The sequence below is a fragment of the Diadema antillarum genome, unplaced genomic scaffold, assembly GCF_040938485.1.
Source record: "Diadema antillarum isolate AM-2024a unplaced genomic scaffold, OU_Dant_1.0 seq00002028_RagTag, whole genome shotgun sequence".
NCBI lineage: Eukaryota > Metazoa > Echinodermata > Echinoidea > Diadematoida > Diadematidae > Diadema > Diadema antillarum.
In genome coordinates this window covers 87,504-110,977 of record NW_027272682.1, presented here as the reverse complement: position 1 = coordinate 110,977, position 23,474 = coordinate 87,504, and the positions used below count along the sequence as shown (strand labels likewise).

Here is a 23,474-nt window from a genome sequence, read left to right as displayed (position 1 = left end):
GAACTGGATCAAAGATTCTTCAGATCTTGCCGCTTTGAATTCATAGCCACAGTTCCCTAAGAAGCTTGTCAATCAAGGTCTGAGGAAAGTGCTAGTGTAGAGTATATTACTTGAAGAAAACGCCAATCCTTGTTTGCCTAGAACACCCCCCCCCCCCAAAAAAAAAGGAAGAAGAAGAAGAAAAGAAATGATAATTATAATGAAAGTTTCATTTAAAAAAAAAAATCGCGAATAAGAGAAGCACGGTACCTCCAATTTCACAATTATTTACATATGCCAACTTCACTTATTTTCTTTCATTTCTTTCGTAATTCACATTCATAAAAGGCAAAAGTGAAAGTTCATCATTAAACTATTTGGCTAAATATTGACAATAACTGATTTTTAAAGAGACGGTATAATAGAGAGGAATGGTGCCCATGGGATGAGTCGAGATTGCCCCTCGAATACTTGACCGCGATGTTTTTCAATCATGACATTTTCATCTCACCTCAGTGCTTTAAGCATGGAAAGTTACTACAATATTGATTGTTCTTCTCAACAGTAGCGTCCAGCCTACGTCTTTAATAAAATCATAATATGTGAAGTAAATTACCTGCAGTTCTTATCATGCACGCAGCCCATGAGAACAAGGCAGTTACGTCGGTTACACGCAAACCATAATATAGGGCAGGCAACGGCAGGTGGTGACGTCGTCGTATAGCTTTTTTCACTGGTTTTTACACAAAGACACACTAATAAATCACATTTTAGTCTATAATTTTAGACTACACAACCATATACTTTAAGTCACTCCTAAAAGTTATCATTGATAGACACAAGAGCGCCTGATGTATAGAGCAATTTATTATGCAACTTATACTGATTTCACCACGTTTGCATCAAATTGTTATAGGATTCAAATTATTCGTAATAATTTCAAGAGGATTGCAGCAATACATGATGATGACTGTATGAATGATATCAAGGGAATATAAAGAAAATTTCACAAGGCTATTTTAGTTAAATTAAGACATTCCTTTGACTTGTTCTGACAGTCACTATGTCTATAATAAATGCTAGAAAGAAAAATCTTTAAGCAAGTGCTTGATAGTGCGACATAACGATTTGTTTCATGGGCCCTGTACCTCGTTGCCAGCGATGACGGCACGTGAATTTGTCAAACAAATGAAAAAAAAAAAATCACTTTTTTAATTGATTGTCTTAATTTCCTCAAATTTAACTGACATGAAATTGTTTTGCTAATATTTATTATCATTTCTGCATTCATAACCTCATAATTTTAGGTAAAATCTGAATGTTTTTCACGTTATAATAGGGTCCTAGTGATGTCGACCACAGTCGCATGATCTGCAAATCAGATCTGGGGGCATTTCATGAAGCATTTTGTCCGACAAAGTTGTCGGAGAAATTTTCTCACAGCCAATCAGATGCAAGGATTTCAGTAGCTTGTAACAGTTTGTCAGAAAAATATCCGACCAAAATGCTTCATGAAATGCCCCCCCCCCCCCAGGGGGGCGTTTCATCAACGAGTTCGTTGGAGGTTTTCACCGACAAATTTGCTATCAGCCAATCAGACGCAAGGATTTCAGTAGCTTTTAACAGTTGTCAGTGTAAATCACTGACAAAAAGTTTCATGAAACGGTTCCCAGCACATGGTGGTTATTATCACCTGACAAACCTTCCATTATACCCCAAAACAACAACAACAACAACAACAACAACAACAACAACAACAACAACAACAACAACACATTATATGCAGCATCCCCGTCGCATCAGGAGAAACTATCCAATTCAATCATGTTATTTTACATCCATTTGCATTGACTTACCACTTTTGAAGTGGAATGGATTTATCACTGGCAAAATCATTGACCGAATATAGGCCTAGTAATTTTTCTTATCGAAGAAACCAATGGAATATTTGTGAGGATATATATGTCATATTTAAGTTTGCATTTGCCATTATCTGTTGTTGAGCGTCTTTGCTTACTTTCCTATTTTTTTTTTTTTTTTTGTGCGATGATAAGTGTACATTCTTTCCACGTTATTAACATAATATACTATGTGGGCCCTATTATGAGCAAAACCACTTTATGAATTTCATAAGAAATGCAATTAAATATCATTGCGCAGTTCATCTGTTCTCCTTCCGGAAATCGCTGCAAATGCACGTAAGACTGTTTTTATGTAAATTCTCCTTGTGATGGCAAGTTTGTAAATAATCATTTCAGTCCGTGGGAGAGGAATGATGGGATTCCCTTTATGCTTATGATGAAATCAGGAAATAAAAATCGAAGGACTTCTACTTCGATCTCGAACGTGAAACTTACATAGAGTAAGTTGGTATCAAGATGACATTGAACGAAGTTCTACCATAAACTGAAAAAAAAAAAATCACACTACTGTTAAGTAGGCCTACTTCATAAGTAAAGTAAAATATGCAACATCAGTGCACTGTGTGTACAGTGTAACCAACAATAGAGGGCGCTGGTCCAAAATGAGTTTTGTTAAGATTAATTTCTGTTCGGATAAGCGGTTTTAAAAAGACTGCTATCTTGTTTTTTAATGATACAGCCATACACAAGATACACATGTTTTCAAGATATATGAGAGCAATCTCTATTAAGATCAATCGTGCCCTTTACAAATTCAACGAATCTCTCTGGAAGCCACTGATCTCTCATGCAAGCCACTGATCTCTCAATGAGACAAGCCGACCGCAGCTCTACAGACATTGATCAGCGCATTTTACCCTTTGATAAATCGCTCATCTACGCACGGAACACACGTAGTCGGCGATATTTTATGTAAATGATAGCTAGTTTCTATCCCAATACGTGCGCTGCACCGGTAATTTTGTTGAATCCATGTGGCATAGAGTCTACAGTTATACATACGAGGCCGACTAGCATACCGGTACCGGTTCGTGTAGTACCGACACCGGCTGGCCTCCTGCTAGCTAGCTTACCTGGGATCGCGTACCGACTGGCAGCGCCTTTCTACCGGCAAACTGGAAAATTTAATAGCAAGACTGGAGTTCTGCTTCTAACAGTTTCTTGAAGAGACTTGAATGAGCATGTTGAGAGAGATGTAAGTGGACTTGGTAGACTCGATCTTGTCGGTGAGTTAAATTTTCATTAAATTTTAATAGATTTCTGGTTAGTCTAACGGTTAGATCTAGAGTCAGCTCATATGAGCTAGAAAAATACACAGTCACAGTCGGTCTGCCCTAAATTACTCAATCGGACAACTAACAGTTAGAGTTCTAACCGTAATGCTGTAATAGGCTTGATCCGGTGGCTTTGATTATTACAGTTGGAAGCTACTCTCTGCGCACGACGGTGCAGTGTTCATGTGATTAGAAAAACAAACAAACAAACAAACAAAAAACAACCCCCCAAAAACAAAACGTTTTTAGCTGTTAGCTTTTAATAACTTGTAACATGTTACGATTGTTAGCAGTTGGATTCATAGAAATCTTTAAGGACCTCACTGTTTTCAAGTCAAGGGTTCCTACTAGTGTCTATAATTTAAATCCAAGCATTTCTAACGTGTTACTCTCTAACGTTTACGTTAGTGTTAGAATTGTAGACTTGGCAAGACTTCCAAGTTCCATATGTACCCCGCCCGCTTTGCGTTATGTATAAAGTTTAGGTGGCTTTAGGATTAGAGTTTACTCAGTTTAGGATTAGGGTTAGGGTCAGGCCAAGGGTTAGAGTTAGGGTAACATTGATCTTAGTGTCTTAAGAAGGGAAATGCGGACTTCAGAGGAAGCTCATACAATGTAGAGAATGTAGAGGTCTACAGCGTCGAGCTACCAGAATGATACGTCCACTCAGACCTTTGAGTTATGAAGCAAGACTTAAACATTTGAAATTGCCTTTATTGGCATATAGACGGCATAGAGCCGATATGATTGAGATCTTTAAGATTGTGAATGGGATTGATGATATGAAGTCCTCTGATTTTTTTGAGTTCTCAGTTGGAGGAAGGACGCGTGGTCATAAGTTTAAGATGCTGAAGAAACATGTGGAAAAGTCCAAAGTGAGACAGTGCTCTTTTTCTCAAAGAGTTATCACTGAATATCAGTGAGTGGAATAAGTTGCCATCATTTGTAGTCGACAGCCCATCCGTGAATAGTTTTAAGTCTAACTTAGAGAGGTTCTGGGGGGCGTTTCATCAACGAGTTTGTCGGGGGTTTTCACCGACGAATTTGCTATCAGCCAATCAGACGCAAGGATTTACACTGACAACTGTTAAAAGCTAATGAAATTCTTGGTCTGATTGGCTGATAGCAAATTCGTCGGTGAAAACTCTGACGAACTTGTTGATGAAACGCCCCCGAGTCAAGACAAGAACAAATACAACCCCGACGGATATTTTTTTGTCCATGTTTACTGCACAGCGCCTAACTAAAAGTTATTAAGGTCATGTAATGACGGCACCGAGGGGCAAATAAGTTAAGTATAACTTGTATACGCCCACATCCAAGGTACTTTGTATGTTAAGGTATGTATGTAGGTGTATAATAATGGGGAGGGGGGGGGGGGTACATATGGAAGTCTTTCCGTAGACTTTGTGGCTCGAATTCACGAAGGTGGTACAAATGAAACCATGGTTTAATTTAAACCATATAGAAAATGGACGTGGAAACCATGGAGCACCAAGTGTCGCACGGAATATTTCATTACGAAATTGGTCATTTTGTCAACAAAATGACCGTTTCGTTTAAGTTACAAAATGTTATCATTTCGTTACAAAATAATCATTTCATCGACGAAATGACTGATTTCATAACGAAATATTCCATGTGACACATGGCGCTCCATGGTTTTTGTCCATGGTTTAAACCATGGTTTCATTTGTACCACCTTCGCGAATTCGGGCCATTCTGTTTGTATTAAAACTTTAGATCTACTAGACAGCTGATTCAAATTAAAGGGGTCAATCATTAAAGTCAACGTTGCAATAACAAGTGTAGTAGGAATCTTCGCTCTGACTCTTTATCATGTTATAGAACTTTCCTAACCTGACGTTAAACATTACAATGTAGATTTAACGTTGCAGCATATCAACACTTCAGTGGATGGAGATTTGCATATTGGTGGTCTAACGTCACTAGTGGCCACTTGTATTTCCTATGCACTCCCGGGTTGGCAAAACTAAGTCACTGTATTTAGTTCGCTGCCCATGGTGCGCCACGTATTATTAGCGTGAGTGTTATCACACTTCAATGTAGGATGCATTGTGCATCATCACATTTGAAAAACTTTGTTAATCTGCCACCTGAAATCCATTTGAAATCAAAAACATTCTTGCATTAAAAATGATTTTGTCACCTGTTACATGGTAGCCCATTTGGATGACAATTATTTGTGTTTTTATGGAGGAACAAAGTGAATTAGGAATGTCTTTTGAGAGCGATAAAAATCTGTTGCCCCTGCTAATCTCTGATCGCGGCGCGACTTACATGCGATGTGAATGTCTGGCGACTTTAGGTACGGTACCGGTAGTGGTGACGTAACAGTAATCGATGTTAGTCAAGAGTGACTAGTCGATGTGCTATCAACACGTCTCTCCTTTTGGCAGCTGTTTGGATCGTTCCTGGTTTGTGGCAGGAGGTGGTACATAGCTGGTATGCATGACAAGAGCCAAAGAGGGTTGGTTACAACACTTTTAAACAGAACAGCACCAGCAGATTGCACACGTGGGATGAATGCATGTTCGCTTTGTCATCTGACACAATACATACAACATGCACCCTCTATGATAGCCCTACACTTGTACTTGCGGCCTCCTCTGAAACCTGACAAGAGTGAAATTGTTCACTTTACGTATTTGCAGCAAGCGGGAGCAGAAGGCAACCCTTACACTCTCCCATCATCTCAAATCGGCCTCCAAAAACACAGTTAGGATTCATATCTAGGCATTATCTAGGTATGTCCATAAGCCTTATTTTACGGATTAGTATATTGTGAACTTACAATGTAACAGCATTAGATGCTTCTGTGAGATTTCCAGTTATTTTTTTCAGCTAAAGAGCACTGCGTGTAGTTGTGCTTAGTCCCACTATAGAACAAAAGCAGAGGTTGCTTGCATCTGTTCTGGGAAGTGAGCGTACTCTCGCACCTGATCGGGCAGTTTCATCGATGTTGAATGAAACTGCCCCTGCAGTAGAAGAGAGAGGTAGAAATATAGAAATCTATAGAATCTAGAGTCTGCGATATAGTAGAATCACTAGACCTATAGATGCGGTCTGCACATTATTACCTCCACCAAGGAAGGAGGTTATATTTTCATTGACCAGCATTTGTTTGTTAGTTTGTTTGTTTATTTGTGTGCAGCATAACTCAAAAAGTAATGAACGGATTTGGATGAAACTTACAGGAAGGGTTGAGAATTACACAAGAAACAGATTATTAAAGTTTGGTTGTGATCTAGGATTTTTTAATGGATTTTAGGAAGAAATTTCAATATTTTGGCAGATGGGGTCACTGAAGTTTGGAGTTCAATCCGCGCATTTTTGAGGTTTGCATACAATGTATGTGCACTGTGCTTTGCTTGAGCGAGGCTCCGCGCAGCTGGAAGCTGATGAAGTAACAAAAGGCTTATTGAGAAATCGGGTATTTTCAGCATGCATTATATGTGTATGAGTGGAAATCACTGACCTCATTCGGAGAACAACATCAATGGTGGATATGAGCTGCTTTGTGGAGGTTTGTACTCTCAGAGTGCCAACTCTAGTTTTTTTACCTCTGCCAAGGTAGGAGGTTATGTTTTCGTTACCGTTGGTTTGTTTGTTTGTTTGTTTGTCTGTGTGCAAAATAACTCAAAAAGTTGCACACAGAATTGGATAAAACGTGTAGGAAATGTTGAAAATTACACAAGGAACAAGTGATTAAATTTTGATAGTGATCCGAAAATTTTGATGGATTATATGAAGAATTTTTGATATTTTGGCAGGAAGGGTCATTGAACTTGGGAGTTCAAGTTGCACATTTTTGAGGTTTTCATACACATAATAAAGTGCGTGCTCTAGTTTCTGCTAGGGCAAGGCGCGCCGCGCAGCTGAGAGTTTTTAAGGCTCCTACTACCGTATATTGGGAAATCGGACGATTTTTCAGCATGCATAATGTATGGGTGGAAATCACTGAGCTCTGTTGAAGAGCAAGATCATCAGTGGATAGTTACAGCTGCTTGGGGAGGTCTGTGCTCTCAGAGTTTTTTCTATTTTTTTAATTCAAGTATTGACTTATTATATATTGACTTATCAATCTGATCTATCAGAACCTACATGTATTCACCATTTGTTTATTTTCCTTGTAACCATAATGCATTGTCTATAAGTCATCTGTACAATGATGCCCCTGTTAGCCATCTGGCCTCCTTGTATGCTGTGGTAATGAATCTCATTTCTATCGCAAGTTCCAGTCAACGCATTCTGTGCTCACTGCCTTAAATAACAAATCATGTACTGTACAATGTGTAGGCCTGTTTGGCTACTGATAATTGAGCCCTCTCTTAGCAGGCTTTAAGATGCAGGATGACATCCAGATGACGCTTAGACATCACTATCGTTCACTTTTTGTCGAGGTGCAAAGTAGAGTAGCATCCAGACAATGTCTGGGTTACTTTTTGCCCTTGTCTGGCTCAAGTTACTGGCAGAGTAGTCTTAAAGCATCAGCCAGGTTTTTAAGGGGGATGTTCTGCTTACAAGTCGCACAATTAATGTGAGCTCCATGTAATCATACGATGTATGTAGATGCCTCTGCTCCACATCAGTGCTGCCATTCCAATGTTCATTGTAATTAATCTTTCATATTACTGAGACAGTTTTGTTGTGTGTACTTAAGTATTTTCAAAATCATCATTGAAATTAATGCAAGATTGAAACCAGAAATTTATTTTCCTTTAACATCAACTTTATCTAACACAATTTTGATTAAAAACCAACTAGATGGCAATGATAAGCAAACTACTTATTACTTGAAAGATTGTGAATGAAACTGAGTGTAGAAGGATTGGAACTCAAGATGAGCCTGTGGAGTAGTCTAAATCCACACAGTCTCTGTTATGTACAGTGCATCATACCCATGCATGTATTGTGCAGACATTTAAAAAGTACTGCGGGCTTAGCAATCATGATAGTGCTCTCACGGGACATGTTACTCAACTCCATCCACTTTGTATCATCACAATTTTAGGGGGAAGTCAAGGAAATTACATCACAGCTAAAAACAAAAATGGTACGAAGGTCTGGAAAGCTATGAAGTTTGCACATAAAGTCTTACAATGTAAACTAGTGAGCCTTGGAAGGAATAATTCACATGATCAAGTTACAGTATAAAAATGACAAAACTTCTTAACTGTGTATTTTGATGATATTGATATTTTGAGGACATAAAACATAATTAATAGGATATTATTTTGAATTGCTATATGTTTGTGACCACTGACTTACATGTTTTCTTATGATGTTTAATTTTCTTGTTTGGGGTTGCTTATTTTTATAAGATGTTGAAATATGGTTGTTTTAAATCTCATTGTTTCATTATCCAGGACTTAATTCGCAGGTCAGCCTTATCCATCCCTGACTGCGTGACGAGTCTTTGAATGTCAGTGGCCATGATATCAACAGTGTGAAGAAACCAGGAGAAGACACAAGAGACTCCTTTACTCAGTGACAATGTCTCGACAGGTCATCATCACTAGAAACTTTTCAGGATGGAGCAAGTGCTCCCCGCCCCCTAGCACCCTCCTCAGTGGGGATCTCGCCAGCAGCATCCTAAAACACGCCCAGAACCTCGGGGCGGGACTGAAGAAGGGGGCAGCCGGCCAGAGCAGGACTTTCTCCCTCCTGTCCGGCGCCAAGCCCCTGTGCGGTGTGGTGGACTCCCGTGTCTGGCAGGAGGCCGGTGCCTCCGACTGCCACAAGGCACCCAAGGTGCACCCCAACCAGCGGGGCTACATGCTGCAGTACCAAAGGTGGAAGAGTGACTTCTTCAAGATCACCATGCCTAACGACTGGAACTCCATGTATTCTCCCAATCTCACTCACGACCTACGTAGATTTCTTGAAGAGGTAAGTAACATGCTCCCTGCTTCTCCCCATTTTAACAAGCCAATAACTTCACTACTAGCAGCTGGTGCATACACGTAGGTCACTGGTCTTTCATATTTCACACTGTGTAATGTTAGGATATTCGCAAAGGTTTCATGTTACAACCCAATATCACTTTGAGATGTGATATTAGGAAACAAATGCCTGCTTTTGTTTTTCTTAATCTAGAAACATTGTTGCTCTGAGGGAATGTTCTAGTCCCATTGATTCAACATGATGTGTAATTACTAACTAGTACTAACACACGGTACATCCAACTGAACAAATTTGCAAAAACTTGATAGCTTCATGTTTGCATGTCAGCATGTTCCAGGATATTGTTATGTGGCAAGCAAAAACCTCGGTGTGAAATGAACGACAGATCTTTTAAAACCTGTCATGCTATTCTGAGCTGATGCATAATTGTACTACCTGTGCAATACAATAATTGTAGTTCGTGGTAGTAATGCACCTAAACAAATTGTCTGCTAGGGTGCATGTCTTTGATTTCATTTTTCCCATGTGTGTAGCTACATGTAACTTTACAGTAGGGGTCAATATTATGAAAGGCAACTGGATTAACAAGGAGCCTGTAATGTGATGTGTGCTTTAAACACATACGGTATATTGTAAAAAGAAAGAAAAAAAAAAACAACTGAAAGACACTAGGGAAAAGAATACAGTATACATGTATTTGAGTGCCTTGTCAAGGGCAACATTGTAGTCTGTGCTTGAGACGATGGCATCTGTTGAAGATGTTAAAACATGTCTTAGTTGAGAATGCGAGCATGTGCCTCTCGAGATAGCTCCTCTTTCTTCTGTTCCGTTGATCAAGTGATTATTTGCCTGTGTATGACAGGTTGACCTTGAGTGAGGTACCACCTGTTTCAAAGCTGCATACTTCTTTGCCAATGCAAGATCTACGACTAGCATCGAATGTGCTCTTTGCATAGTACAATGTATGAAGTACAAAAGTAACACTATTCAAAGTGGCACAACACACAGACAGTTCAACCAAAATAGGATGCTTGACAGTGCCAAATTAAAGAGATGTGCAGTGGCAGGTGATTATGAAAAAGCAAGCAACAATATGATTGGCATACAGTATTGCAATCAGGGCGGTGTTACAGAGATGGAGTGGCAACTCTTTGTAATTCATGCAAACACACGTTTGGGTTCAAGGCGTTACAATGGGATGTCTAGGCATTCCACTACGCTTTGAAGTCATGCTCGGCACCGCTCTAGTTGCAAGGCGAAGTTTGGAGATGAAGAACGGATTTCACCTTTCGTTGAATTACAAGCTTTATTTCACCGTAAAGTTTTAAATGAAATACTCAAATCGATTTAGTATAGTTTAGGAAAGAATTCAATATTATAAAATTATATTTCTAGTTTCTTTGTAGTGTGCAAATCGAAATGAAATGAAAATTAGGTCCTGTTAAAAACCTAATATTTTTCTATAATGCGCACATTTTCGCATGTTACAATGTAGTTTTCAATCTTTTAAATCTGGTATGTTTTGATCTCTCAAATAAAGTACTCCGCTAAAGTGTGTTCCAGCGTGCTTTTAAACTATTTGCTGTTAAAATTGTCAGTTTTACACTGTATTTTGATTCGCTGCTCCAATTCAAGGTACACAAATTCATTGTTGCCATCACCTTGAAAGAGAGAGCGAATTGCAGCAGGGGCAAGTATCTGTGAGATAGTCGCGATTATTGATGCTCTCTTTTGTCAAAGCACCTGGGTAACACAATAGTTGAACGCATTTCAACTTCTTGGCGGTGGCGCGCATGACTTCAAAGGAGAGCAGTTGTTGTCTCTCCTTCTCTAGCACCTCCCTACTGCAATAGATGCCAAACTGTCTGTCTAGAAGACTCTATATCATGTAATATTCAACAGAGGTACATGTATTCTGATTTAAATTCAACATTGTATCTTTGTATGGTGTGAGGCAAGTATGCTTCTGAATAGTGTGACTGATAATGAAATGACAAGAGAAAACAAATTCTGATTTTTTTTTTTTGCATTTAATTTTTGAAATCCTCCACTAAAATCATTGATTGATACCCGTACCATACAGTGTACTGTAAAATGAGGAATGTTCGTGTGCATTTTAATTTCGTGAATTTTATGAGAGACAAGATTTGTGAAATTAAAGTGCGCATGAAAGTTCTTGTCTACATTACATGCATTGAATGTTAGAGGCAACTTGCGAAAATTTCATGCTGCGAAAAAGGCTGCCGGCTCCAATTCGCGAAAATTTCATGCTGCGAAAATGTTGTGTTTACAGTACCATTTGACATTTTGATTCTGGTTATAAATGTTCATAACAGATACAGTACCAAGACTGTAGTAAAATAGATTGAAGCTTTTGTGTCATATTAATGGTGTCATGATAGCTGACAGATATTGCAAGTAGACTTGACTACTTTATTTCTTGCTTGCCATTGCCTGTAAATGGATCAGGGAATTGATTGATTACAAAACAGCACATGATTCAAATGCTTGGAGTAGAAGCTCATACTTTTCATCAAATCAGAGACTCCAACTCTCCCGTTTTCGACGGGAGATCTCCCGCTGAAAGCCCATTTTTGCAAAATCTCCTGTTCTCCCGCTTGATATTTGATTTCTCCCGCCCTGGCTCAGTGTCTCCCGGTGGAAAGGATTTCTTACTTATTGCTATCGTATGTTGAAAAAATAAGCCTTAGATAGCACCAGAGAACATCTAGAACCCTAGGAACTTCGTGCTTCGCGCACATCAACTTGGAGTCTCCCGTTTGCTAGGGGTTTCGGCCAGGAGAATCTCCAGATCAGAAGGTGCTTGGGGTTGGAGTCTCTGTCAAATGTGAATCACAATATCATGCTACAATTGTAGTACATGTAGAAAAGATAGCAAAATTTCAACCTCCTTCATTTATGGCAGTGCAACATATTGAAACCATATAATAAAAGGAGAATCAGGTTGAACCTTTTGTGGAAATTTTCATTTGCACAGTAGCTACACAAGAGGTCAGTTGTAGAAAAAAAAAATAGTGAATGATGATACATTTTCCACATACACCTGTACACTATAATGCTTTTTTATACTACAGACATTAGGTGATCAAGTACATAATAAGTAGAGTCAGTTGCTGTCTGGAAGGTTTTTCCTCTGTATTGGGTGTTCATGGCTTCCTCGCTCTGTTTAGGAATATGATAGCTTTGGGCAGTGTGGATATCTGCACTGCTTCCGTGTGTTTCCCTGGCTAAACTCTGGAAGGAGGCTCTCTCCACGTACTGTAAGCCTCTTTGCCTACGTGGGGAGAAAAGAAGGTGGCTGATGTGTCTGCCTGCTTTTCACAGAGTCGTGTTCTTGTCGTTCGGAGGGAGCATCCAGGCCCCTGATGCAAAGATAATCACCGTGCATTGCCTGGCACAACCTTTTCGTGTCCATCAGACCCTGCCACTGTCAGAGAGGTCTATGACATATTGTTTTGTGTATTCCCGAGTGAACTTCAGAGGATATGAAACAAAATGAAGCAGTGTACAAAGCTTTTCTTTTTGTATAACATGTGATTTTTAAGTGAGAAAATGTGAAACAATGTACACGTTTGTCACAAGCGTGTAATCCACAAGACTACATTGTATGTGTATCGTGTTGAAATAAAAGAATGTCCAGTGATACTCTGAGCTCAGGCAGTATTCTGTGATGAAGTGTTTGCCATTCTGGGATTGTCGGAGTTTTAGATTAAATTTGCATCCCTGGCAAACAACGAAACTCAAGGTACCTTTGCTTTCAAAATATTAAAATGAAAAGACTGAAAAGCAGTGCAGACATGAATTGTAAAGTAGCATAGAGCCAATGGAGAACAACATTTTGCACAAAATGCAGAGCGGAAGCTGACAAAGATACAGTGCAGCACACTTATTGTCATGCTGTACCACTCCTTGCCACTTTGTACTGTAATTTACAACGTAGAGGAATGGTAGGCACGTCCCTGCCTCAAGCATAGCCATTTTTTGTTGTTGTGCATAGTGATGAATATATTGTGTATTTGTATGCATCCGGAACCCCCTCCCCTCCCATCCCTTTCCCCCTCCGACCTCTCCCCTATCCCCTTCCCTGCCCCCTCCCCTTTACTCTGCCCTTCCTTCCAAACTCCCCCTCCCACACACATGCACACAAGAGCATTAGCTTCATCTTCATTTGGAGGAGTCGTTTCCAGAAGCTATGTGACTTGACTACCCATACTAGAGCTGCTGTAATTGGAGAGCCTACTGCCTCCAAAATTGCCCAGAGATGAGATAGGAAGAGTAGAGTTGGATAGAGAGAGAAGGGGGGAGGGGGGGGGGGGGGGAGGAGTTAGATCTTCCTGCATGACAAAAGCATGTTTCAATTTTTAAAGATCAACCTAAATCCAGGTTGATAGTTGTCTGCTTTCTGCTGCCTTTTTTGATATTATGAAAAATACAGGGGTCACATCATTCAAGCGAATCAAATTGGATTTAACATGGAAAATGTTTACCGGTATATTTGTGCCGTTCTTTCTGGTGCACAGTTGAAATGCCCCGCTTTCGTATTACATACATGTACGTCTCAATTTAAATTCCTTTTAGAAGCACAGCAATTATTCCTAGGGCTGTACTGGAAATATACATTGTATTCTACATCTGTTGATGATAGCATAAAATTGATTTTATCTCAGATGCTGTCTCATTTACCCTTCATGGAATAATTAGCAGGTGTAGGCTACAAAAGGACATAACATACATTGTATTTGTAGGAACTGTTCAGTATATTAATCATTATTCGAAATAATGGTACACTTTCTGATCTAGATGAGAATTGGTTGTGATTGTTGAATGTGTGTACTTGAAGCTCAATTCTAAGCTTACACATCTTCACTGCAGGCTCAATTTTTGCACATTTGCTTGATAGGTGTTTTGCAGTATTAAATCAAAGTTCTTATAAAGATCTATAAACTTTGAATTTCTGCAGAATGCAATTTTAGTGAAGCTTAATGAAATGAAGTTAAGGCAATGTTAAGTCACATGATATTGTAGGCACCTATACCCTGTTCGCAGTCAATATTTGAAAGCAGATTCAGAAACACATTTTTTTTTTTAACATCATAATCATTCCATAGATGGATGTCAGTCAGTGCTCACTGATGAATTGTATTTTGTGGTACGTGTTTAACAAGTAAATTCTATAGGTGGATGTCGCTCAGTGCGCACCAATGAATTTTGTATTTTGTGGTGTAGGTAAATTGCATTATCTCTCATATCCAGATCTTTGTGTGATACGTGAGCACAGAGAGGCCGCCACATTTGACACACGGACCGTATTTTGTGATCCTCCCTTATCTGATTTTCAGCTCACTATACTCAATTAGCACTGCCTACAAATCAGGCTAACACTTTTGAGAGTCCCATGGCTGTTGCCTCAAGCGGTGAGCGTTTCGAATGCCACACATCCCTCTGATAATACGGGATGGATTTCAGCATGTAGATGAAGTCGTAGGCCGCTACAGTCCACTTGAATCTGTCCTTCCGGTTGTTTTTTGCTTTGTTTGTTTGAACTCTTCTCCCGGAGAACTCTCAATCACCGTTCACTATGATGGTACAATGCTGTGTCATCATTAGTACTGTTGATATTTGCAGTCAGCTGTTGGAAAATGTAAAAAAAAAACCCAGAAAGAGACTGAGCGTGAAATGCATGTAATTTGTGTATCATCATCCTTATGCAAGATAATGTATCCATGAAGAAATTCACTCCGGCACAAAGATGCTTCAGGTACCCTTTTGGAAGAATTACAAGTTTACCCAGGGTCAGTGCAAGACCTACACCGTACATGTATAGTGACATTTTGATATTCAGCTCTGGCACAGGCTGGTCTTATCCTCATTGCTCTCTGCTGGTAGATTTTGAATAGAATTTAAAATGAAAGGGCCACGTTTAAAGCTGTCATGAACCTATTCATCTCTTGCATTAAAGTCAGGATCATTAATCATAAAGTACAGTTGTTCCAGCAAACATTTCTATCTGTTCACCACCAGAGGATGCCTGTAGCATTCACAGGATAACTGAAGGAACTTCAAGAATGATGCTCTCAACATTCAAAGAAAAATACAGTTAAAACTTTCAAGATAGAGCCATTACGTTCAACACAGGATTGTACAAGTTGTATGCCTCTCCCTTGAGGACAAAGTTAATATACAGTCAACTTCGGATACCTCGAAGTCGTCGGGACTGAAGAAAATGGTTTGAGGTACGCGAAATTCGAGGTACGCGAAATCCGAGGTACGCGTACGTACGTCGAATTTTCTTCGACCTATCCGACGTTTATCGATGTTCAACATGGTATCTGTTATAGTGCCTACCGATTGTTTACATGCTTGTCAATTGGAATTGAATCGACTTTTATATGACTGAATTGAATGAAAATCGGAATTGAAATAAAAATTTCAGAAATGAAGATTTTGGTGGCCCTATCGCGCCACCAAAAAAAAGTCGGGTGTTTGCCTTTACTTTTGAAAATGAATAGCGGTAACAATCGGCTCCGTAAGATACTAAAATAAATGTCGGATGTTTGCTCATACTTTTGGAAATGAAAAACGATAAGACTCAGCTCCGTATGGTGCTAAAACTAATGTCAGATATTTCATTTTGCGTTCGGAAATGAATAAGGATAATATTCGGCTACGGAAGACGCTGAAATAAATGTCGAATATTTGCTTTGACGTTAGGAAATGAAAAACAATATTCAACTCCGTACGATGGTTAGATAAGTGTCGGATGTTTCCTTATACTTTCGAAAGGAAATAGCAATAACATTCGGCTCCGGAAGATGCTAAAATGAATGTCAGATGATCGCTTTTATGTTCGGAAGTTGCAGTAATATTCTGTTCCATACGATGCTAAAATAACTGATGTTTGCTTTTTAAATTTCGAAATGAATAACAGTAACATTTAGCTGCGTTCAATGGTAAAATTAATGTTTGATGTTTGCTTTGACGTTCGGAAATGAGTAACAATAACATTCAACTCCTTACGATGATAAAATAAATGCTGGATGTTTGCTTTTACGTTCGAAAATAAATGGCAATAACATTCAGCTCCGGAAGATGCTAAAATACAGTGTACATCTCGAATGATTGCTTTTACGTTTGGCATGTTTGGAAGTGAATAGCAGTAACATTCTGCCCCATATGATGCAAAAAAAAAAAATATTGGATATGTGCTATTACATTTCAAAATGAATAACAGTAACATTCAGCTACGTTTGATTGTAAAATAAACGTCTGATGTCAGCTTCGACTTTCAAAAATGAAAAACAGTAACATTCGGCTCCATAAGATGATAAAATAATTGTCTGATGATTCATTCCACTTTCGGAAGAGGACAGCAGTAACATTCGGCTCCGTACGATGATAAAATAAATATCGTATGTTTGAAATGAATAACGGTAAGATTCTGCTTCGTACGATGCAAAAATAAATGACAGATTGTTGCTTTTACATTTGGAAATGATTAACGGTATTAAACCGCTCAGTTAGGCCTAGATGCTGAAACAAATAGCGGATGTTTGCTTTCACGTTTTGAAATGGGTAAGGATAGCATTCAGCTCCGTAAGATGCTAAAATGAATGTCGGTTGTTTGCTTTTACATTTAAAAATGATTAACGGTAATATTTGGCTCCGTAAGGTGCTAACAGACTAATAAATGTTGGATGATTGCTTTTACAATAAGAAATGAATAACGGTAACTTTCGGCTCTTTACAATGCTAAAACAAATGTCAGATGCTAACAAATGTCGGCAAATGCTCCCACTTTTTCATTTCAAACCGAAGTTTTGACCTCCTAAGTATATAGGCATCAACTTTTATAATAATCTATACGCCTATTTGCTAAATCTTAAAACACAGAGTCTAGATGATTGGATTTTCTATTCATTTGTTTTAGACATGGGCATCTGTTTCACTTTAGTAATGCTTAATATTCATTTTTCTATGTTTTGTAGGACCGATTTAGTTTTTCTAATGTTTTTCTCCATTTTTTTTTGTGTGTCGCCAGATTTTAATTTCGAGTAGATTCGACCACCAAAAAATAAAAATCAATGATACTGGTGGCCCGATAAAAGTTAATAGTGTGGAGCTCTGTCTATTCTATTCTTTATTATGCTCGGCCTATACTTCCACATCATATTCCACAAAATTTTCATAATCGCATTGCTGAAAAAAAAAAATCAGTGCTTGCGTTCTCGGGGAAGAATAAATGAAACATACTTCGTGAAAGGTAAAAAAAAAATAAGTTAAAAAAGGCACTACGCAGGAGATTGATGTTTGGACAGTGGACCGTGATTAATGCCAAAGATATAACTGTCAACACCTATATACGCAGGTGCGCCACGACGGTTAAGAAATTGACGCGCACGGTATGTCTATCATGATCAAGAATTAAAACACAGTGGTTAAAGAAAAGAAGATGATGGGGCAGAGCGTAGTGCTGTCGTTAGCACTCCATTGCTTGGCAAGGGTGCTATGTGCATACCGTGTACGTATGTAGGTAGGTGTTGGGATTTTTCTTGTCAGTTGTGTACCGGGTATTTCTTTGGGCGCGCGATTGTTCTGGTCGCGAATATTTACAGTCGAGTGTGAAAAGATTTGTGACATGTCTTCTTCGCTGTCCACGCGCGCTTTATCGGAGATGCTGAGTGATGTTGCAATTTCGATTCGAGCTACATGCCGGGAAAAACAATAAGTTAATCAAGATCGGGACAGTAGATTTCACTTCGAGGTAACCGAACTTCGAGTTATTTTCTTCGAGCTACGCGAATTTTAATACACGGAAACTCCATAGGAACAATCGGGACTTTCATTTTGCCCCCGAGGTAAGTGATATTTGGCTTATCCGACGTCGAGGTATCCGAAGTTGACTGTATATGTGACCGTGCACCTCAAAACGAACATAAAGTCGCACACACTGATTTTGCGTGAGGACTGAAAATAAGTGAAATGGGTCAACCTAGCCGAACTTGACTTTTTCATATTTTCTGAAAGAGCGGGTCTTCTTTTACATTATGCTAAAATTTGGTATCATAAAACGGGCAGGAAAGCGTGTTTTTTTAGCCGTTTATCTCGAACATTTTTGGTAGAATAGTGTGATTACAAAGTTGTAGGTGTGTCTTTAGAATCCCTTTTTCATTTCTGAAAAACCTTGTCCACATTCTTCACTTTCAACTCTAATAACTTTTGAAAAGATAGTGCTACTCCTTTGAAAGTTGGCATCAATTATGGACAGAATGTGTTAATGAGGCATGCTTAATTACAGTTTAATCTAATAATCCCTTCATTGTTGTTACTTGTTTACTTCCTGTTTTTTTTCCCATTCATTGGTAAAGATTAAGCGCTTGAATAGACACTGTACTTCAGAGCCTCTTTTCTCAGTTCACACTTTTCCTGAGTTTGTGCTTTCTTTCCAATATTTAGATAGATTAGGAGAGTCCATTCGATTTGAGTTATACATCATTTCAAAGCTTAAAGTCTGCTCTTTCAGAATATGGTCTTAACTAAAAATTCATGTCTGGCGACTTTATGTTCGTTTTGAGGTGCACGGTCATATATTTAGTTTGAGCTGGACCTTGTACCATATTGGTGACAAGGATTGGAACTAGCCTTCTTGTCAAAGGTGTAGAGCCTACTATCATAAGGACACTGTTTAACATTGTGTTTATAAAAGTATTGTCTGTGCTGTAATTTATAATGACGACAATTTGTCAATCAGCTTCAATTTTACACACTTGCGTAGATACTGGTCGTATGGAGAGCCATCCAGCTCAGATCGTTCAAATCGGAAGCATTAGACTACAGTCATAAATGCCTTTAATGCCCTGTCTGCATCGTCTCCGAGTGAGTAATTTTGTGAGGAGCGCATTCCTCTAAGTCCCCTTATCAACTCCTCGTGACAAGGTTGAGCTGTCTCTGGAGCCCCCCAAAAGCCAGAACATGCCGACGACTGATTGGTGCTATGTTCGTATGGGCGAACCTACTTCCGTTGATTAACCACCGACCTGGATTCGCAGTAGAGACACTCGGCGAATGGGGTTGGTTGTTGCTTGAAAAGAAAACATTCAAGGGTACACTCTCATTCAGTCAGAGCTTTATATCCTGTACTCATTTGTAGGACGATGTAGGGATTCATATCACGTACAATGTACACTTTGGAATGCTGCGCTGTGTCTTTTGATGTCAGACTACCAAAGAATATGAAATTATTTTCTTCTTAGATTGTGCATCTTGCAGAATACAAAATGTGAAATAAAATTGAATGAAAAAAAAAATGTTTGATCAAAATTTGAATTCATTTAAGTCATACTTGAGGTTGTTAGGAGTTTTTAATTGCATTCATCTATTAAACTCACTGTACTACAAGTACAGTGTACGTCAAGAAAAATGATGCAGTTATGCCATTAAAATGAAAACCAAATCATCAATCCGAGGAGTTATGCAAGCTGCTGACGGATATTCATGCGTGATGGATGACATGCTCTAGCAAGAGTTCAGGTGTCTGTGAGCCATACAAAATGTAATACTCTATAATAGGTGGAGCCTGTTATTGATCACCACACGGCTGCTTTGAACAAAATGGTGCCGTGTCCAGTGTGTTGACCAGGGATGAAAGACCAGCTTGATATTGATTAGTGTCTTTCTCTCACTTTCCCTTGAGTCATCCCAGTAAAGACAAAGTTGTGTGAAAGTAAATGGCCTTTGATATTGATTTTTCCAGTCATGCAACAACGCTGTGTACTTCAGGACATGGTGGTGACTCGAACATGTGCTTTTCATTTGAAGAACACTACCAAAACTTTTGATATACCGGTAATACATTGTATTCATCATAACGTGTAGACATTAACACAAAATTTTCATCATTAAACTATATGAACCATGCATACAAACTGTGATAAAATGGGAATCAGGCCAAATACCCAACTGAATGCACAAAAGCTCAGACTTGTTTTTTACTTGGTCACATGTAACCTACTGTTCATAGAAAATGTCATTGGCAGTACATGCTATGTCAATTGTTCAATGACATGGCCAAGTTGCAGGTAAGGACATTGCCTTTGTGTATTACTTCCTGTGGCATGTATTGTGACCAAGGCCAGACTTTGTTTTGAAAAATGAGGGGGGGGGGAGGTGGAGGATCTCACAAAGATCACATTCCACTGGAGTTTGTTCATGTTCTACTCAAATTGCCTTGAATTTGAATAAATGCATGATTAAACAACAAACTTTTTTAGGGAAAGAAGAAAGCAAGCATGCCCTTTGACCTACGTACAAACAGTTTGATGTGTTTTATTAATGGACAGATTTATCCTTACAGTAATACCATTATCAGTTTGATGCAGAACAGCAATAAACATTTACTTTTTCCTTCCTCTTTGTTACTTAATTTTAGTGGAGTGAAATGTAAGTGAGACATGAATAGAGTAATTAGTAATGCCTAGATGATATCTCATTCATAGAGGATGATGATGGCCAGCACCCTTGAAGTAGGCAAACCCATCAAATCTTTTCATTTTTTACCACTTTGAGTGTGTTGAGGAAGTATCCTACATGGGAATTTCAATTTTTGGTGACCATCTTGAATACAGTCACAATATATCAAAATCCTCAAGGATGCAAGACTTGCAGCACCCAGATTCATAATGGCACTCTTGAAAAAGGTTAAAAACATATGTATTTTTTTCTTTTTAAGTATTTACCGTTCGTAAAGGAAATACAGTATAGGAATTTTAGATTTTGGGGGCCATGTTGGTGGCCATCTTGAATATACATCTCAAAATCCTCCAGGCATCCAGATTCAGATTCAGCACTGCATAAATGAAAGATAAAGCCATCAAAAAACATTGGGAGAATGGTGAAACGAGGTTGGGCTCAAATCTGACTTTGGCACCCAGACTACGGGTACTGCAATTTACAATGTGTTACAGCTGTACATACATATGTAGGTGACAAGTATTAACCATATGATTGTGAAGTGTGCCCCCCAGTTTTCATTGCTCTATGCAGCAGATGTCACAGTGCAATTGCTATATGAAATCATAATTATTTGTGTACCATGTGACACCAGTAACCCAAGCATTGTATAGCATTTGTGTATCACATTCATAATTTCACCACTGGATGGCAGACATAGCATTTAGAAATAAATGGTTGTGCTGTAATAAGGGGCCGCTTTAGGGACAAGCTGTCCCCATGCCACGTGTTCAGATTATATCCTCGTTGATGGAATACCTAGCATGATGGGATAGGACATGCAGTAACATGACCTCATCAGTTGGAGTACATCATCATTGCGGAGTGCTATCCTCTTGATTTGTTTGCTATCAAATGTCCAGTCATGCTTTTATTTTCAACTCCTATGTGCAAGGGTAGTGTTGTGTCATAACATGCCATGTAACACAAGGTAGATTGAGCACATGTAAAGTATTAACTCAAATTTGTAATTGTATCATTGTCATAGACCTGTGTTTCTTTCAGTGTATCCTCATCCATGAATGAAAGTACTGTATACGCTATATATTTCACGGGGGTTTTATTTTCGCGAATTTCGCGAGTCGGGAGCTATTCGCGAAATTAACAACACGCGAAAATATTACCTTCCAAAATGAATCCCTTGCCTTGATGATACGAACATTTCAGTACTAGTATACCATGTCACGGCTTACCGAACAGACCATACTGGCTAAGCTTGTTTACGCACATCCACGTCTACGTATGAATACTGTAGAAAGCCAATCCATTATCGCAAGGCGGGACCACTCGTCAGAAATCTAGGGGACCACTCGTCAGAAATCTAGTGCGATGGACTTAACCACTTCAAAAATGTTGAATTCTAACTTACTAGTTCACAGAGTTTGGCAAGTCTTTTTCATGCAGTGTATAACTAGTATCATTCTTATTTGCTAGTAAGTTGAAAATTCACACTTTCTTTGCCACTTCATATTTTCTCTGGTCCCCCCAATCGCGAATTTAACCACTCGCGAAAATGTGTGACAGCGGCAATTCGCGAAAATTTATGTACGCGAAAATTATAGCGTATACAGTATGATGAAGTAGAGGAGTTCTATAATATCAAGTGATATGATAAGGTCTGAATTTCTGAGACTGACTAGAAAGGGTTGAGACTTGATCGCCATCTTGTCTACCTCCAGCCTTCGGCAGCATTTATCTTCAGCCTGGCTTTGATGTGAATGTCTGACTGTGCGGGTGGGAAACCACAAAATACCCTTGCTGACTCTGTGCATTGTGCACTAGCAATCAAATTACTCAACTACACAGTGAAAGAGAACTTTGATATTGTGAGTCATAGAAATTGTCTCTAAAGTATTTCAACTTATGAAATTCTAATTGTCATATTTCAGTGATGCTGTTTATGATATCTTGATTATGCTCATTACATGATGATGCTCGTTATAGGATGATGGTCATACAATGTATTCATGAGCAAATTCACATGAATGCTTTATTAGCTGATACATAGTATTATTTTGTGTCTCAAGGTGCCTAGAGATTTCCCATTCATTGAGTAAATCAGACCCAATATATGATGTGTGTATATGTGTGTGTTCCTTTTTGTTTTTACTTCAAAGCCTATTTTAAACATACACAATATTGCCTTAAAAATAAGTGATAATGTTAAATTGATTTCAAAGAAGGACCCTTTCACAAACTCCCACCCAGAGATATATACAGTCATGCTTTAGGAAAAAAAAAATCATATGTTTAGAATGAAAATACCCCTTTTCTGTTTTGTTATAGGGATCACTTGGTTTGGCTTACAATTTCATGGGTAATGTTGAAAGGATGGTATCATAAAATATACATGGTGTATATCTAAAAATCACAAATTTTCGTATCATCTCGAATGCAAAAGTTATGCTGCACACTCATTGCTCAGAGCTCTGCATTATCATTCAATGGACTAAAATGTTTTTTTAAAGCACCGTGCTATAGGCAGTGTGAAAGAGGCTGTCCATCTCCAGGTTTTTCTGAGCTGTCCCGTCCAATTTCTTCTGCGGGGGTGTACAATGTACAGATAAGAGCCAGCGCCTTGCCAGACTTTTTGTGGCTTGGGACGCCTCCCAGGCTAATCAAGGAGCCGAGTATGCAGTGAAGAGACCGAGCTGACCTTTATAAGATAACTCGGCCTAATGCTGTGGACACCACTCCATGGGTTGAAAGAGTCTGGAGTCCCTGTCAAGTTCAATACTAGCTATTAAAACTCATGTCCATCAGCCATTGTTACGTGGCAGTGGTAATTTCTGTTTGAGAGAGACGATGAACATTTTTTTTTGTTCTAGATTCCTTCTGATTTATA

The 23,474-nt window shown here is 38.8% G+C and overlaps 1 protein-coding gene across 1 annotated transcript in view; it reads left to right on the top strand.

Moving 5' to 3' along the window:
• The first annotated feature begins 2,696 nt into the window (after positions 1 to 2,696).
• LOC139713673 (N-acetylglutamate synthase, mitochondrial-like) overlaps positions 2,697 to 23,474 on the top strand; it is a 66,477-nt gene continuing 45,699 nt past the window's right edge. The window contains exons 1-2 of the mRNA XM_071625373.1: positions 2,697 to 3,127; positions 8,566 to 9,088. Of these exons, the coding sequence (XP_071481474.1) occupies positions 8,693 to 9,088 (396 nt within the window). The 5' untranslated portion in view covers positions 2,697 to 3,127; positions 8,566 to 8,692. The remainder of the gene's footprint in view (positions 3,128 to 8,565; positions 9,089 to 23,474) is intronic.